General features: G+C 53.9%; 1 protein-coding gene and 1 pseudogene across 1 annotated transcript; both read left to right on the forward strand.

The window, feature by feature from the left end:
* Nucleotides 1-20: 20 nt before the first annotated feature.
* On the forward strand, nt 21-5,870 carry LOC133361155 (heat shock cognate 71 kDa protein-like; annotated as a pseudogene).
* Nucleotides 5,871-8,725: 2,855 nt separating this feature from the next.
* Nucleotides 8,726-19,117, forward strand: LOC133361227 (surfeit locus protein 6-like). The gene is made up of 7 exons (XM_061580115.1): nt 8,726-8,813; nt 12,097-12,201; nt 13,080-13,220; nt 15,498-15,571; nt 16,029-16,750; nt 17,181-17,292; nt 18,881-19,117. The coding sequence occupies exons 2-7, from the start codon at nt 12,105-12,107 to the stop codon at nt 19,115-19,117; spliced, it is 1,383 nt and encodes a 460-aa protein (XP_061436099.1). The 5' UTR covers nt 8,726-8,813; nt 12,097-12,104.
* Nucleotides 19,118-19,565: the final 448 nt, after the last annotated feature.

Genomic DNA, 19,565 nt, shown 5'->3' on the forward strand with positions numbered 1-19,565 from the left:
CTTCCTTCCACCTTGCTCGCTCGCTGTCTCTCCCATCCGGGCCATAGTAACGTGGAATGTCCACCGCCTCGCAGGTTCAAGTGGAGTACAAGGGCGAGGCGAAGACATTCTTCCCGGAGGAGATCTCCTCCATGGTGCTCACCAAGATGAAGGAGATTGCCGAGGCCTACCTGGGCAAGTCTGTGAACAATGCGGTCGTCGGTCCCCGCCTACTTCAACGACTCCCAGCGCCAGGCCACCAAGGACGCGGGCACCATCGCCGGCCTCAACGTGCTGAGGATCATCAACGAGCCCACAGCGGCCGCCATCGCGTACGGCCTCGACAAGAAGGTGAGGAGGGTGGTGGCGGTGGTGGTGCTGTGTGTGTCTGTGTGTATCCCTGTGTGTAAAAACATCGCCACTGGGAGACAAAGGCGACCGGGAGTGGTGTTGGCCACCCCACCCACTCGTGTGCCATGCCGGCATTCATAGGTGCTACTCGCTAACAGCACTTCCCCAGCAGCCTGTTAAAGGCTATGGGGGGGGGGGGGATCTTTGTTTTGCCTTTGTGTGTCTGCTCTCTCCCTGTCCACTGCTCTCCTCTCCCCTCACCACCCACCACCTCACTTCCTCTCCCCTCCCCTAACCACCGCCCTCCCTCTCTTTCGCTCCCCTCCCTTCCTATCCCCTCTCCTATCCGCCGCCTCCTCCTGTAACCCCCACCCCTCCTCTAACCACCTCCTCCCTTTCCTTTCCCCTCCCGTCTCCGATCTATTGCCTTATCATCCTCCGCATCTTCCTCTCATCCCTCATCTAATCTCCCCGCTCTCCCCTCTCTCCCCCGCGGGAGCAGTTGGGCGGCGAGCGCAACGTGCTCATCTTCGACCTGGGCGGCGGCACCTTTGACGTCTCCATCCTGACCATCGACGACGGCATCTTCGAGGTGAAATCGACGGCGGGCGACACCCACCTGGGCGGCGAGGACTTCGACAACCGCATGGTGAGCCACTTCCACCGAAGAGTTCAAGCGCAAGCACCGCAAGGAACCTGTCAGGAAACAATCGACTGCCGTGCGGCGCCTGCGCACGGCGTTGCCGAGCGGCGCCAAGCGCACGCTGTCGCGAGCACGCAGGCGAGCATCGAGCTAGACTCGCTGTTCGAGGGCATCGACTTCTACACGTTCGGTGACGCGCGCCCGCTTCGAGGAGCTCAACTCGGACCTCTTCCGAGGCACGCTGGACCCCGTGAGAAGGCCATGAGGGACGCAAGCTCGATAAGTCGCAGGTGAGGCGGGTGGTGGCGGTGGTGCAGTGATGGTGGTGGTGGTGGCGGTAATGATGATGATGGCAGTGACGGTGATGGTGTGGTGATTGTGGTGACAGTGGTGATGGCGGTGGTTTATTTTATCAGCGAATGCTTTTAACACAAGCAACAGATACACAAGAAAATGTAAATGATAAAAATACACGCGTGTTCATGTTGTGTGAGGTGGATGTCAGCCCACGTAGCCACGAGCCATGTGACCGCTTACTTCTCTAGCACACGCCGGGCAACAATCATGTCATCATCGCGTAGCATAATGCGAGATGCAAAATTAAACAATCATTGTCACTCACCTGCTTTGGCTCCTCTCTTATAACGACAAATTATTTGTATTTTACCATGTAAGGCCCACCGCGCTGTATAGGTCTGTTTTAGTTGCGACCTGGCTATCACAAATGATAGCTCAATGTGGACTGCTTAGCATCATGTGGAAATGTATAGCAGCCAAATACTCGCAAGCATGTTTCTAAATGTGGAGGAGAAAAAACCGGAGCACCCGGATAAAAATCCACAGTGACCATGGGGAGAGAGAGAGGCAAACCTCCAAATAAACAGTAAGCGTCTGGGTCGGGATTGAAACCACGCTCTCCTGTACACCAAGCGAGGTGGTTAAGGGTAGTTAACATTTTGCCATCGTGGCCGCCCTCTCGTGTACAATTATACAATTGCTGTAAAGCATCTATGGAATAAGACGCAACATAAATCTACGTGAGATAAGCTGTTGGGCGAGACGTTCAACCGCCTTCTCCGTCCGGGCCTCAGATCCAGGATCTCGTGCTGGTGGGCGGTTCGACGCGCATCCCCAAGATCCAGAAGCTGCTGCAGGACTTCTTTCAACGGCAAGGAGCTCAACAAGAGCATCAACCCCGACGAGGCGGTGGCCTACGGCGCCGCCGTGCAGGCCGCCATCCTCACGGGCGACAAGTCGGAGAACGGCAGGACCTGCTGCTGCTCGACGTGGCGCCGCTTTCGCTCGGCATCGAGACGGCCGGCGGCGTCATGACCCCGCTCATCAAGCGCAACAGCACCATCCCCCACCAAGCAGACCCAGGTAATTGTGCGTGTGTGTGCGCGTCGCCTTGTGTGTGCGCGTCGCCTTGTGTGTGCGCGTCGCCTTGTGTGCGCGTCGCCTTGTGTGTGCGCGTCGCCTTGTGTGTGCGCGTCGCCTTGTGTGTGCGCGTCGCCTTGTGTGTGTGTGGCCACCCACCCCCCTCGTGTGCCGTGCCAGCCTTCATAGTCTGTTGTGTCTTGAGACTGGGTCGTGGCATCACAGTACCCTTGGGTTGAGACCAGGTCTCGGCGTTATTGTCTTGAGTGGAGAACCTGTTTGTCAATTCCTTTACACTGCGTCTCAGTAGAATCTTTGAGTTTGAGGCCGCAGTTCAAGAATCCAAAGTCCAGAATACAGGGACTCTTCAACTTACGAACAGTCAACGTGCAAACCTTCAAAGATACGAACAAACCTGGTCCCCGTACGTCCAGTTGCCTGTTCGGACAGAGTTGTAAGTTAAACCGCTGGCCAATAGATGGCGGTGGTGGCATCTGCATCTACAGGAGATTATACAAAGTTTAAAGTTATTCCCCGTGTTTAGTGTACAATGCCGTACAACATGTTTGGAATCGACAGATGTAAAGTTGGACTGATGAACAAATCGACTTACGAACAGACCTCTGTAACCTAATTCGTTCATAAGTAGAGGAGTCCCTGTACTGTTAGCGGTGTCTAAATGCCGGCTCTTAAAAAAACGCAAAGTTCACAACATCGCAACCCTCCTGACCTGCCTCCCCCTGCCTTGTCTGCCTGTGCGTGTTGTCCACCCCGCCGTGCAGGTCTTCACGACGTACGCGGACAACCAGCCGGGCGTGCTGGTGCAGGTGTACGAGGGTGAGCGCGCCATGACCAAGGACAACAACATCCTGGGCAAGTTTGAGCTCACGGGCATCCCGCCGGCGCCACGCGGGGTGCCGCAGATCGAGGTCACCTTCGACATTGACGCCAACGGCATCCTGAACGTGGCTGCCGCGGACAAGAGCACGGGCAAAGAGAACAAGATCACCATTAACAACGACAAGGGCCGCCTCAGCAAGGTGAGCGAGGAGAACGGTGGCGGTGGTGGCGAGGGGGGTGGGGAATCGGGTGTCTCCAGGAGTAGTCGGTGTCTTTTGAGAAAGGGTTTTCGTGATCAGTGAGGAGACGGTCTCAAGATGGTCTGTGTCTAGAGTTGAGACCGGGTCTTAGGGTCAGTGTCTTGGGTTGAGGCTGGGTCTTGGTCAATATCTGGAGTTGAGACTGGGTCTCGGGGTTGAGACTGGGTCTTGGTCAATGTCTAGAGTTGAGACCAGGTCTCTGGGTCAGTGTCTTTGGGTTGACACCGCCATAAGGATCGGCCTCATCATCATCATCATTCTCTTCCTCGCCCTCTCCCCCTCGCCGCTTCCCAGGAGGAGATTGAGCGCATGGTGTCGGACGCAGACCGCTACAAGTCTGAGGACGACGCTCAGCGCGAGAGGGTCTCCGCCAAGAACTCGCTCGAGTCGTACGCGTTCAACATGAAGAGCGCCATGAGCGAGGAGGGCGCCAGCCAGAAGATCGGCGACGACGACCGCAAGCGCGTGCTCGACAAGTGCACCGAGGCGCTCGACTGGCTCGACAAGAACCAGACGGCCGAGACGGAGGAGTTCCAGCACCAGCTGAAGGAGCTGGAGAAGGTGTGCACCCCCGTCGTCACCAAGATGTACCAGGGCGCCGGTGGTGCCGGCGCTCCGCCGGGAGGCTTCCCCGGGGGGCCCACGCCCGGCGGCGGGGGAGCACAGTCCGGCTCGGGGTCGGGGCCGACGATCGAAGAGGTGGATTGAGGTGGTGAGTTGGTGGGTGGAGGAGGTGGTGAGAATGTGAGAATGGATTGGTGGATGAGTGGCTTGCCCAAGAAGGTGGTGGTGGTGAGGAGGTGAATTCGATTTGGTTTTTGGGAGTTTGAAATGTAACCTTTGTAACTATTGAGTTGCGGGATAATATCTCAAGTTGGACTCCGTTGTAGGAAATTCCATTTGAAATCGTAATTGAACCGGTGTGGACATAAACTCCGCACTGTAACAACAACGACAAACCAAATCGCCGTACAGATTGTAAGTGATCCAGATCGAACTGCGGATCGTAATAAGTTAAAGCTTTTCCTGATGTTTTATATATTAATATATAGCCGTATCAGAGATTCTATTAATGTGAGGGTGCCACTCATCAATATGTGTACATGGGAATGTGTGGTGGCTTCAGGTTTCTGGGAAGTTGTTGCCCTCAATTTTGCGTAAAAATCGACAGCTGAGACGATGTATTCACAGGGGGACAGGGCCCCTCTACTGCTTGTGTGTTCACTCGTGAACTCTCCAATTGCTTCGGGCTACTCGGTGAATACCGAGAGATTCCCCTTCTAAACTCGAGAGGCGGCTGCGGTGGGGAGTGCCGTGATCTCGGAAATTACAACGTTGAGTTTTGAGTGGCAATGATCCACATCTCGGTATTCTTAAATGAATAATAAAGACTTGGGTGGGTGAGGAGAAAAAAATATCTTATTTGCTGACAGTATAATATATTGCTTTTTGGGGTCTATCGATTTGCTTTTACATCCTTGTGTGTGTGTGTGTGATGCGTAATTACCGCTTTCTGACTGCAAGCTGCTTGGGAAAGTTTTCGGTGCGCTTTCAACTCGTTGTTATTAAAGTTAGCCGTTAACAGGCTGTTTTGGGAGAGGCAAACGCTGTTTGTGATGTGTGCCACCCTTGTAACGTGGGAGAACACGGTGACTCGTAGCATGGTCAAGGGGGTGGTTCTATCAGCCGGTGTGATTCGTCGTAGAGTTGTGGAGTCAAAGCTACGCAAATGATCTGGCACAAAAGTGTGTATCGTTAGGGACCGTCCATCATCCAACTGGAGCCGATCAAATCGTCGCGCGGTGTGTAGGCGTTTTTTTAACGGCCCGGTAAATACAACAAAAATAGTTTGTTTTTTATTCGGCGGGGCTGGATTAGCCCACTGGCTTAACGAGGCCTTAGGCCCTCCGTTCCGCGTTGACGGCGAGCGATTACATAATTTGTGACTGCCACAGCCAGCGGGACAAAAGTTAGTTTGAATAAAGTAGCGTGTCGAGTGATTTAATGTTTGATTACATTTACCTTGTCGAATAAATATTAATTTTTTACAGAGGAAAATTAATAAGTATGTTTGACTTAATTTTGTTGGCAGTATATAATACATAGGAACGTCACACCTGTTAACCTTAGGCCTCTCTTCTTAACCTTGCTCTGGTATTAGAACACATTGGGCCAGATCATTATTACGTGTCATGAATGCTTTTTTGCATGTTAAGAATATTTTTGAATGTAAAATGCACTGTGTACACAGTATACACACACAGTTTTGATGTTAACAAGTGACTGTTGTGCTATATGAGTTAAAATGTTTTTTTTGTATATTTTTTATGCCACTTTATTTTGCGAACGATTCTTGGATTGTGGAAGAAAAAAAAAGTTGTTTCCTGTGAAATCCAATAAAGTAAAAAAATGCTCTGAAATGAATGTGCTTTCAGTTTGTCATCTAAAGTCTCGAGACCGGATGTCGAGGTCCGTGTCTTGAGACCGGGTCTCGGGACCATTATCACGAGTTGAGACCGGGTCTCAGGACCAGTGTCTTGAGGCTGAGTATCACGATCAGTCTGGGGTGACCTCATCCAGCAGTGGGACGCTCATGGCCGATTAAGCTTCTGCAATATGAAATCCGCCGCTAGGCTTGAAGACGCTTTGTTCGTGAGTCACGATTATTTTGAGCCGCAGTTAAATTCATCCGCTAAGTCTCGAGCTTCAACTATAATGGGGAGGAATGGGTCGAGGGCTCAAAATAAGCCTGGATCGTTTTCCTGTGCAGTGAGCCAGTGGCATGAACTAAGTCTCAGCCTAGCAACTAGTAGTCTCGGTGGGTTCATGATGGACATTTCAGATGCAGGCCACTCAACTAGAAACTGCTCAGATCATGGGTTCAAGCCCTGGGTGCGTCTTATGGGGTTCATAATTGCCATGTCGGATGCACTAAAACACATTCCTGCGGAGGGAGCTGGTAGGAACGTCAGGTTGCTCGGTCAATGGCCTGCAGGGTCAACGGCGGCGTGGTGTATTCCGCAAATATGGCTGACTGGGCGGGCACAAGCCGGCGTGAGTAGGTTAAACGTTGAGTCTTATGAGGGCACCACGGGGTGAGCAGCCCCTCCCCACCCAGCCCCACCCCTCCCACCCCCACCCATGCCTCTCCACCCAGCCCCACCCCTCCCATTTTTGGATGCACGACGGACGGACACCATAATCCCCTGTGGGCTGGTGTAACCAGGAGGTTCCTTCCAGTACCAGCACGGCTGAGGTTTTGAGTTTGAGCCCTGGGTCTGGATGTATCAGTGGGTTCATTATGGCCGTGTCGGATACACTCAACAATCACAACATTTATCCTGGAGGAATCCGATGAGCTAAAAAGCTCTTTTACACACACGATCCTTATGGCGGTACCTCGGGGCACCAAATAATACAAACTGGCCGAGGCAATTAAATATTTAATTTCTGGGACACTTTCCAGGGGTGTACTTCACTCCGCGACTGGGATACCAATCGATCCAACGTCAGTGCCACACTCCGCGATGTCGAAACGCAGCGAGGACGATTGCGCTGAAACCCCGAACGCTCGCGGTACGCACCGTGGTGGTGCATCGTGTCCAGCTCGTCGAGATGAGTCGATTGCCGCATCGCCGGCCATCAACAGACTAAAGATGACTGCATCGCGGACATTGTGCGAGAGCCGGGGTACCGCCATGAGGTTCAGATGTCCAGCAGGGGACACGGGGCAAGAACGTTACGACAATAATTACAAAGACGTACGGTCAATAAATCACCCAAACACACTAAAATACAACCTTCTAGCATCCCCATGCCACCAGGCAAAGTCCCACTGAGGTATGAACTTATACTGGTAGGAACCACCTGGTTCCACCAGCCCACAGGGGATTATTGTGTCCGTCCGTCCGTCGTGAATCCAAAAACGGGAGGGGTCGGGCTGGGTGGAGAGGGGAGGGTGGGGAGGGGCTAGGTGGGGAGGGGCTGGGTGGGGAGGGGCTAGGTGGGGAGGGTGGGGGGTGGGAGGGGTGGGGCTGGGTGGGGAGGTGCTGGTCACCCCGTGGTGCCCTTATAAAACTCAACGTTTCACCTACTCACGCCGGCTTGTGCCCGCCCTCACAGTTGGCCATATTTGCGGAATACACCACGCCGCCTTTGACCCTGCAGGCCATTGACCGAGCAACCCGACGTTCCTACCAGCTCCCTCCGCAGGAGGAGGGATGTGTTTATCAGAAGCGACCTGTGCCACAAATGATAGCAGCTCGTGAAAGTGGCTTGTCATGTTGCACATTTATAGCAGCAAAATCATCTCAGCAGTCTCGATGCATGCTTCCAAATGTGGAGGGGGAAAACCGGAGGACCCGGAGGAAAATAAATCCTAGCACTTGCCAAGACCTGGGTTGGGTTCCTGGGTGTGGGTGCCCCTGTGGATTTGAAAGTCCTGGCACTGCAAGTTTGAAAGTCTTCAACAAACCTGTCAACCCCTCATCAGTGGCTACCTTCTTAAAGACAAATTCAGACCTTACAGGTAACCCCGTGCCCCTTAAAAATCTCGACGCTCATCCTGCCAAGTCCCATCACAAGAATAAACAAACAGACTCAATAACACATTCCTCCTGCGGAGGGAGCTGGTAGGAACGTTGGGTTGCTCGGTCAATGGCCTGCAGGGTCAACGGCGGCGTGGTGTATTCCGCAAATATGGCCGACTGTGAGGGCGGGCACAAGCCGGCGTGAGTAGGTGAAACGTTGAGTTTTATAAGGGCACCACGGGTGACCAGCCCCTCCCCACCCAGCCCCTCCCAGCCCCACCCCTCCCACCACCCAGCCGCTCCCCACCCAGCCCCTCACTGCACGACGGACGGACACAATAATCCCCTGTGGGCTGGTGGAACCAGTGGGTTCTTACCAGTATTATTGTCCGTATTGAAACGGCTGTTCGCCGTATGGGACCTAAAAACTCAAATTCCCTGCACAAGAATACGGGGTTAAGCCGCGGTGCGTTGACCGTCTCCTCCTTTGTAAATCCACTGCTGGATGGATCAACGTCCCCCCCCGACACACCCCACGACATCCAAGGCGCCCCCCTCCCTCCCTCCCTCCTCGTGCGCGTGTCTCAACTGCGAGGCCGTGAGAATTTGTGTTTGTTGCGCGGTGACGTCATCGAGCTGCTCGACGTCATCGCGTCGCTCCGCGTCGTCGACAAGCAAACGCGGTGACGTCACCGCGCGCGCCGATTTTGACGATAACTTTATTGGTAGCGCGGGTTGCCGAGACGCCCACGTGACGATTGCGTGTAACTTTATTGACGCCCACACTCGCTTGCCCGAGGAGGCGGCCAAGTTATTAACGCGGATTCTCATCGGGTAAGCAAAGCGACGTTCCCAAGGAACATCGCGGAGGATGTTAGCCCGTCATCGGAGATGCTTGAACGAGGATTATTTGTTAAAATCGCAAAAAAAAACGTAACTGTTACCTCGTCGCCATCCACGTGCGAAGTCGCCGGCCTCGCCTGGTTCCCGCAGCCGGACAGCCCGACGTAGGCCTCAGGCGGCTAAGGCCACGTGGAGGGGGGGGGGGTCGGGGTGCTCTACCGCGTGTTTAATGTTCGTGTATCTGTTAGACGTGGAGCCGCCTGCTCGCTGCGCTTTAAGTCACCGGTTGTGCCTTTGCTGTGAAGCGGCCACGGATCTTCGTCGTGTGTAGATCGGCGTTGCGAGAATGCGTGGGGGGGGGGGCGCTACGGACCCGGCAAAGAGCCGAGTTCGACTCACGGCCACCACCAACACCACCGGTGACGAGCGTCAGAACCGGTCCTGGTGCCTCCCCTAGGTCGACTCAGCCTCAAATTAGCAACCTGGTGCGGTGTGCAGTGAACATCGCCACTGGGGGAGACAAAGGCGGCCGGGCGTGGTGCTGGTAGCCACCCACCCCCCCTCGTGAGCCGTAGTAGGCGCTGCTGCTGCTCGCTAACTGCACTTGCCCCAACAGTCTGTTAAGGCTACACGGGGGATCTTTGTCTCTTTTTGTGCGTTCAAGTGGGGAGCGGTGGCGCAGTGATCAGCGCACTGCGCCCATAAACTCCAGCAAGCGAACCCAAGTCGCATTGAGGCTTCGGACGACGTTTACAGCCCTGCAAGAGACAGTGGTGGAAATTCCACCTTCCTATGGCCGGAGCGGCTGAATTCATCGGACAACAATTGTTGACTCCCCCCCCCCCCAAAAAAAAGTACTAGTACTCAAATTTATCGACCCAGAGGGAGGTGTGGTGATTGGCTGAGTCAGTCCCCTCCCCGACAGGGAGAAAATCGTGAGTTCGATCCCTGCTGCTGTATATTTGGAGTTTACGTCTCTCTCTCATCACCACAGTGGCTAGGAGATGTTGACTACCTCGCCTGGTGTACAGGAGGTCGTGGGTTCGATTCCGACCCTGACGCCTGCTGCTGCTGCTGTATATTTGGAATCTGCGTCTCTTTCTCTCCTCGTGGTCGCGTGGATGTTTTTCTCCGGGTCTTCCGATCTCCCCCTCCATATTAAGAAACATGCGTTTCGAGTTTTTCGATTATATTGCTGCTATAAATGTCCACACGACGGGCCACTTTGCTGAGCTGCTATCATCATTGGTGGCCCAGGTCGCTTTTGAACAGTAAGTTAATGCCTCAGTGGGGCATTGCCTGGTAGGATGGGGATGTTTGAGTGTTGTATTTGTATGTGTCTGGGTGATTTGTTTACCTTTCTTGTACTTTGTACGCCTGTCGTGTTTTGTAACATCAAGGAGGTCCCCATGATGTTGTCACGTTCTTACCCCGTGCTCCCTGCTGGACATGTGAAAAAGCTTCATAGCTCATCGGATTCGTCCTGCAGTATAATCAATTGGTCTTATTATCTTCTTGGTTCTTTCGGTAAAGTCACGTAGAATGGAAATAATAAAATAAAATAAATAAAACATTATATTTCGATTTAAAGCTTTCGTGACTGCAGGGATTCATCTTCTTGGTTCTTTCGGTAAATAATAAAATACAATTTTATATTATATTGTGTTAATCACGTAGAATGGAAATAATAAAATAATAAAAATAAAACATTATAGAATAGAAATAATAAAATAATAATAAAAATACTATTATATTATGTTTTATTTTTTTAATTAGATTATTTCCATTCTACGTGACTTTACCGAAAGAACCAAGAAGATGAATCCCTGCAGTCACGAAAGCTTTAAATCGAAATATTCTTATTATGTCTACATACACACCTGAGACCATCATTGCCCACCGTCTTTGCTGCATCGTCAGAGGCGTTCATAGCCCGCAGGATAACGGTGCCGTCCCTTCAACTCGTGCACCTGGGAACGGGTAGGCCCAGCAGTTACCCGGCCCACAACTAAACTAGACTCCCATGGTGAACTGGACAACTCCCATGGTGATCTGGACTCCCATGGTGAACTGGACTCCCATGGTGAACTGGACTCCCATGGTGATCTAGACTCCCATGGTGAACTGGACAACTCCCATGGTGAACTGGACTCCCATGGTAAATTGGATTCCCATGGTGAACTGGACTCCCATGGTGAACTGAACTCCCATGGTGATCTGGACTCCCATGGTGAACTGGAATCCCATGGTGAACTGGAATCCCATGGTAATATGGATTCCCATGGTGATCTGGACTCCCATGGTGAACTGAACTCCCATGGTGAACTGAACTCCCATGGTGAACTGAACTCCCATGGTGAACTGGACAACTCCCATGGTGAACTGGACTCCCATGGTGATCTGGACTCCCATGGTGAACTGGACTCCCATGGTGAACTGGATTCCCATGGTGAACTGGACTCCCATGGTGAACTGGAATCCCATGGTGAACTGGAATCCCATGGTGATCTGGACTCCCATGGTGAACTGAACTCCCATGGTGAACTGAACTCCCATGGTGAACTGGACAACTCCCATGGTGAACTGGACTCCCATGGTGAACTGGATTCCCATGGTGAACTGGACTCCCATGGTGAACTGGAATCCCATGGTGAACTGGAATCCCATGGTGATCTGGACTCCCATGGTGAACTGAACTCCCATGGTGAACTGAACTCCCATGGTGAACTGGACAACTCCCATGGTGAACTGGACTCCCATGGTAAACTGGATTCCCATGGTGAACTGGACTCCCATGGTGAACTGGAATCCCATGGTGAACTGGACTCCCATGGTAATATGGATTCCCATGGTGAACTGGACTCCCATGGTGAACTGGAATCCCATGGTGAACTGGACTTCCATGGTAATATGGATTCCCATGGTGAACTGGACAACTCCCATGGTATTCGCTTGCAGTTAAATAGCTAATTTAGAATTTACCTCACAAAATGGAGAATCGGTTAAAGCACCGATGTTCATCATTCATACAATTATTTCTGGAACCACGTGGGGCCAGGCAAGGCGTGCGGGCGGGGAGGGGAGGTTACCACTCGGTTGAAACTCAATCCAACAAGGGTGATAATCGGAGTAGCCAGGCGAGGTTGAGAATCAATCGCTGGCCCGGGAGGTCACGCTTGAGGATGAGATGCCTCAATCTCTGGTCTGTTGCGTTCTCATCGCGCTACGTGAAACCAACCTCGACCCTTGCGATGGCGTGTTGTGCGTCTTGCAGGGCTCACGATGGAGGCGTTGGTGGCTCGCGACAGCTTCCTGATGCGCCTGGCGAAGCGAAGCGCAGCTCCCCCTGTGACTGGGACCCGGGCTCACACACCGCACGGTGACACACACACAGTGACACACACACACCCACACACAGTGACACGCACAGTGACACAGTGACAGTGACACACAGCACGGTGACACACACAGTGACACACACACAGTGACACACACACCCACACACAGTGACACACACACACAGTGACACACACAGTGACACACACACAGCATGGTGACACACACAGTGACACACACACACACAGCATGGTGACACCTACACAGTGACACACACAGTGACACACACACACACACAGTGACACACACAGTGACACACAGTGACACACACACACAGTGACACACAGCACACACACACACAGTCTCATAGACACACAGTCACAGCAAGTGCTGTTAGTAGCGAGTAGCAGCGCCTATGAAGGCCGGCACGGCACAGGAGGTGGTGCGTGACCAGCACCACGCTCGGCCGCCATTGTCTCCCTAGTGGCGATGTTTACTACACCCCGCATCAGGTACTCGTTTGAGGCTGAGCCGACGTAGAGGAGGCCCAGGACCGGTTCAGATAACCGTCACCGGTGCAGGCCGTGAGCGGGAATCGAACTCGGGCCGCCGGGTTTGCAGTGCGGCGTAGCGCTAACCGCTGCGCCACCGCTCCCCACATGTATTGACACGCAAAGACAAAGATCCCCCATATAGCCCGAACAGACTGTTGGGGCAAGTGCCGTTAGCGAGTAGCAGCACCCCTGAAGGTCGGCACGGCGCACGAGGTGGGGGGGGCGGGGTGGGGGGGGGGGGCACCACGATGGAGGCCCTCGCACGTGAACTGAGGGACCGGGTTTGAGCCTGGGTGCAGCGGCCTGTCTCTCTGGGAGGTTCACGGTGGCCGCTTGTCACCCCCCCCCCCCCCCCCCCCCCCCCCAGGTGGAGCGAGGTTGACCCCACAGAGCCCGGAGTGCCACGCGGGGAAGAGACGCAAGGTGGAGGAGGTGGCGGCACGGACGAAGACCACGGGGACAACGGCGGTGGCGGCGGCGGCGGTGGTGGTGGGCGGGCACAGCGAGGGTAAACGGCGTCATCATCAGCGTCATCATCACCGTCACCATCATCACCGTCATTATCACCGTCATCATCATCACCGTCACCATCATCACCGTCACCATCATCACCGTCACCATCATCACCGTCACCATCATCACCGTCACCATCATCACCGTCACCATCATCACCGTCACCATCATCACCGTCACCATCATCACCGTCACCATCATCACCGTCACCATCATCACCGTCATCATCATCACCGTCATCATCATTACCGTCACCATCATCACCGTCACCATCATCACCGTCACCATCATCACCGTCACCATCATCACCGTCACCATCATCACCGTCATCATCATCACCGTCATCATCATCACCGTCACCATCATCACCGTCACCATCATCACCGTCACCATCATCACCGTCACCATCATCACCGTCACCATCATCACCGTCACCATCATCACCGTCACCATCATCACCGTCATCATCATCACCGTCCATCATCACCGTCACCATCATCACCGTCACCATCATCACCGTCACCATCATCACCGTCACCATCATCACCGTCATCATCATCACCGTCACCATCATCACCGTCATCATCATCACCGTCACCATCATCACCGTCACCATCATCACCGTCACCATCATCACCGTCACCATCATCACCGTCACCATCATCACCGTCATTATCACCATCATCACCGTCATCATCATCACCGTCACCATCATCACCGTCACCATCATCACCGTCACCATCATCACCGTCACCATCATCACCGTCACCATCATCACCGTCACCATCATCACCGTCACCATCATCACCGTCACCATCATCACCGTCACCATCATCACCGTCACCATCATCACCGTCACCATCATCACCGTCAACCATCATCACCAGTCACCATCATCACCGTCACCATCATCACCCGTCACTCACTCATATCACCGTCACCATCATCCCGTCATCATCATCACCCGTCATCAGTCAGTCACCGGCACATCATCACCGTCACCATCATCACCGTCACCATCATCACCGTCACCATCATCACCGTCACCATCATCACCGTCACCATCATCACCGTCACCATCATCACCGGTCATCATCATCACCGTCACCATCACACCGTCGTCATCATCACGTCATCATCATCACCGTCACCATCCATCACCGTCATCATCATCACCGTCACCATCATCACGTCCACCATCATCACCGTCACAATCATCACCGTCACCATCATCACCGCACCATCATCCAACGTCACAATCATCACCGTCACCATCATCACCGTCACCATCATCACCGTCACCATCATCACCGTCAGCATCATCATCACCGTCACCATCATTACCGTCACCATCATCACCGTCACCATCATCACCGTCACCATCATCACCGTCACCATCATCACACCGTCACCATCATCACCGTCACCATCATTACCGTCACCATCGTCACCGTCACCATCGTCACCGTCACCATCGTCACCGTCACCCTCGTCACCGTCACCACCGTCACCATCATCACCGTCACCATCATCACCGTCATCATCATCACCGTCATCATCATCACCGTCACCATCATCACCGTCCTCATCATCACCGTCACCATCATCACCGTCACCATCATCACCGTCACCTCCACCATCATCACCGTCACCATCATCACCGTCACCATCATCACCCGTCACCATCATCACCGTCATCTCATCACCGTCACCATCATCACCGTCACCATCATCCCGTCACCATCATCACCGTCACCATCATCACCGTCACCATCATCACCGTCACCATCATCACCGTCACCATCATCACCGTCACCATCATCACACCGTCACCATCATCACCCGTCCACCATCATCACCGTCACCATCATCACCGTCACCATCATCACCGTCACCATCATCACCGTCACCATCATCACCGTCACCATCATCACCGTCACCATCATCACCGTCATCATCATCACCGTCACCATCATCACCGTCACCATCATCACCGTCACCATCATCACCGTCGTCATCGGCATCGTCAGCTGTGTCAGTATGAGCATTGTGTAGATGTGCTGTAGTGTGGTGTGTGCTGTAGCTGCTGTAGGTGTATGCTGTGGGTGTGTGCTGTAGGTGCTGTAGCTGCGTGCTGTAGGTGTGTGCTGTAGATGCTGTAGTGGCTGTAGCTGCTGTCGGTGCTGTAGGTGCTGGCTGTAGCTGCTGTAGGTGTGTGCTGTAGCTGCTGTAGGTGTGTGCTGTAGGTGCTGTGTGTGCTACTGTGTTACAGGAGGCTCTGCGCTGGCCATGCTGAGACTTCGACTCCAGGAGAAGGCAGCAGAGATGAAGAAACCACATAGAAGAGTGAGACTCCATCACCACCACCATCATCATCACCACCATCACTACCATCATCACCACCACCATCACCACCATCAACACCATCAACTCCATCACTACCACCAACCATCATCACCATCACCACCATCACCACCATCACCACCACCATAACCACCATCACTACCATCACTACCATCACCACCATCACCATCATCACCACCATCATCACCGACACCATCACCACCATCAACTTCATCACCACAACCACCACCATCACCACCATCACCTCCATCACTACCATCACCTCCATCACTACCATCACTACCATTACCACCATTACCACAACCACCATCACTACCATCACCACCACCACCGCAACCATCACCACCATCACCACCACCAATACCATCTAGAACATCACTACCATCACCACCACCGTCACCACCAACACCTCCCCCCGTCCCCGTGTCGCCCCCCACAGCCGGCGGGTGCCTCAGGCAGCGCCGCCACCGCCGACACCGCCGACGAGCGGCGCTTGCGGCGCCAGGAGGGGCGGCGGCGCAAGAAGGAGCAGCGGAAGGAGCAGCGCGCCAAGAGCCAGGCCAAGAAGTCCGGGCGCAAGCGGAGCGCGGGGGCCGCGGCGGCGGCGGCGCCAACGGACGACCAGGCCGGACTCCCCGGAGCCGGGGCCGGAGGCGGAGACGGAGTCGGAGTTGGGGCCAAAGCCGGAACCGGAGTTGGGGCTAAAGCCGGAACCGGAGTTGGGGCCAAAGCCGGAACCGGAGTTGGGGCCAAAGCCGGAGTTGGGGCCAAAGCCGGAGTTGGGGCCAAAGCCGGCGTTGGGGCGAGAGCGGTAGGCGGCGAGGGAGGCCCGAGAGGCGGCGTGCCACCGCGGAGTGCCGGGGCCGGCGGGAAAACGGTGAAACTTGAGGTCCGGGCCACGGCGGCAGCGGAGTCGGCGAGCCGGGAGGGAGCGACGGGGAAACCGGGCAAAGGCGACGGCGGCGGTGGCGGCGGCGTTGCCGGCGCCAAGAAGGGGGCCCTGAATTTCAGCCGCCTGACGTTTGACGGCGTCGAGGAGGAGAGGGAGCGGGTGGGGGGGGCGCCCCGGAGCCGGGCGGAGAAGCGCCGGGCCCAGCGAGCGGCGTCCATCGGCGGGGTGACCCCCCTCACCGGGAAGAACTACAAGCAGCTGCTCGCCCGGTGAGACACCAGCACCATCACCCCTAGCACCACCATCAACACCATCACCCCTAGCATCAACAGCACCATCACTACCACCCCTAGCATCACCCCTAGCAGCACCACCACCGCCACCACTACCACCCCTAGCATCGCCACCACTACCATCGCCATTGCCACCACTACTATTAGCATCACCACCATCGCCACCACCATCACCACCACTACCGGTACCATCACCACCAACTACCACCGCTACAACCACCATCAATATAATCGTTGTTGGTGATAGTGATGGTGGTGGTGATGGTGATAGTGATGGTGGTGATGATGGTGATAGTGATGGTGGTGGTGATGGTGATAGTGATGGTGGTGATGGTGATGATGATGGCAGTGGTGATGGTGATAGTGATGGTGATAGTGATGATGGTGATGGTGGTGGTGGGGTCAGGGTGGAGCAGAGGGTGGGGGCTGTGACGGCGGCTCGTGAGAGGGGGGAGGAGGAGCTGGCGAGACGCGTGGAGGAGAAGCAGCGCTGGAGCAACGCCCTCTACAAGGCACAGGTGGCCGCTGCATCAACAACAACATAAACAACATCATCAACAACATAAACAACATCATCATCGTCATCATCAACATCATCAACATCGTCTTCATCAACATCAGCAACATCGTCATCATTAGCAACATCAACAACAACATCAACAACATCGTCATCATCAACAACATAAACATCAGCAACATCAACAACATCGTCATCAACAATATCAGCAACATCGTCATCATTAGCAACATCAACAACATCAACAACATCGTCATCATTAGCAACATCAACAACAACATCAACAACATCGTCATCATCAACAACATAAACATCAGCAACATCAACAACATCGTCATCATCAACAACATCGTCATCATTAGCAACAACAACATCAACAACATCGTCATCATTAGCAACATCAACAACATCAGCAACATCGTCATCATTAGCAACATCAACAACATCAACAACATCGTCATCATCAACAACATAAACATCAGCAACATCAATAACATCGTCATCATCAACAACATCGTCATCATTAGCAACAACAACATCAACAACAGCGTCATCATTAGCAACATCAACAACATCAACAACATCGTCATCATTAGCAACAACAACATCAACAACAGCGTCATCATCAGCAACATCAACAACATCGTCATCATTAGCAATTTCAACAACAGCGTCATCATCAGCAACATCAACAACATCGTCATCGTCAACATCATCAACAATATCAACAACATCATCGTCATCAACACGAACAACGCCAACATCAACGCCAACCCCAACATCATCATCGACCGCCAACATCGCCGTCGACATCACCGCCGTCATGAACATCGTCGTCATGAACGTCACCATCAGCGCCAAGATCAGCGCCAAGATCACCATCAACGCCAACATCAACCCCAGCATCGCCATCAACGCCAACATCAGCACCAACGTTCAACTCCGACATCGCAATCATCGCCAACATCAACACCAACGTTTAACGCCAACATCACCATCAACGCCAGCATCATCGCCAACATCAACGCCAACATCAACCCCAGCATCGCCATCAACGCCAACATCAGCACCAACGTTTAACGCCAACATCATCACCAGCATCATCGCCAACATCATCACCAACATCATCACCAACATCAACCCCAGCATCGCCATCAACGCCAACATCAACACCAACGTTTAACGCCAACATTATCACTAGCATCATCACCAACATCATCACCAACATCAGCACCAACATCATCACCAAAATCAACACCAACGTTTAACGCCAACATTATCACCAGCATCATCACCAACATCATCACCAACATCAGCACCAACATCATCACCAACATCAACACCAACGTTTAACGCCAGCATCATCACCAACATCATCACCAACATCATCACCAACATCAGCACCAACATCATCACCAAAATCAACCCCAGCATCGCCATCAACGCCAACATCAACAGCAACGTTTAACGCCAACATCATCGCCAACATCATCGTCAGCATCGCCATCATCATCACCAACATGAACCCCAACGTTTAACACCAACATCAACATCTCCACCTCTCCCCGCCCCCCCCCCCCCCCCCCCAGGGAGTGAAGCTCAAGGAGGACCCGGTGCGCTTGCGCTCGGCGCTGAAGCGCCAGCAGAAGTTGAAGGCGGCGCGGCAGCGGCGCTGGGAGGCTCGTGCCGGGGAGCTGAGCCAGCGGCAGAGCCGGCGGCAGCAGCGGCGCGACGGCAACGTCGCCGAAAAGCGCCGCGGCCGCGCCGAGCGCAAGCGGCAGCAGGCGCGCAAGCGCGGACGCGTGCTGCCTGGGGACGCCGTCTAGCGGGGGGGGGGGGGGGCAGGGGGGGGGCAGGGGGGGGCAGGGGGGGCGGACTGTAGGGACGGTTGTGATTTCCAACAACAACACCGCTACCACCACTACCACCAACACGACCACCACCAACAACAATACCACTACCACCAACACGACCACCACTACTACCACTACTACCACTAACAACAACACTGCTACCACCACTACCACCAACACGACCACCACTACCACCACTATCACTACTATCACCACTACCACCACTATCACCACCACCACTACCACTAACAACAACACCGCTACCACCACTACCACCAACACGACCACCACTACCACCAACAACACCGCTACCACCACTATCACCACCACAACCACCACGGACAGAGTGGGGGGCACGGAGACAGACAGACAGGCACGAAGGGTAAATGGAGGGTAGGGGTTGAGTGTGTGTAGCGTAGCG

Source organism: Lethenteron reissneri, chromosome 71 (assembly GCF_015708825.2).
Source record: "Lethenteron reissneri isolate LAM-NWPU_2019-01 chromosome 71, ASM1570882v1, whole genome shotgun sequence".
NCBI lineage: Eukaryota > Metazoa > Chordata > Hyperoartia > Petromyzontiformes > Petromyzontidae > Lethenteron > Lethenteron reissneri.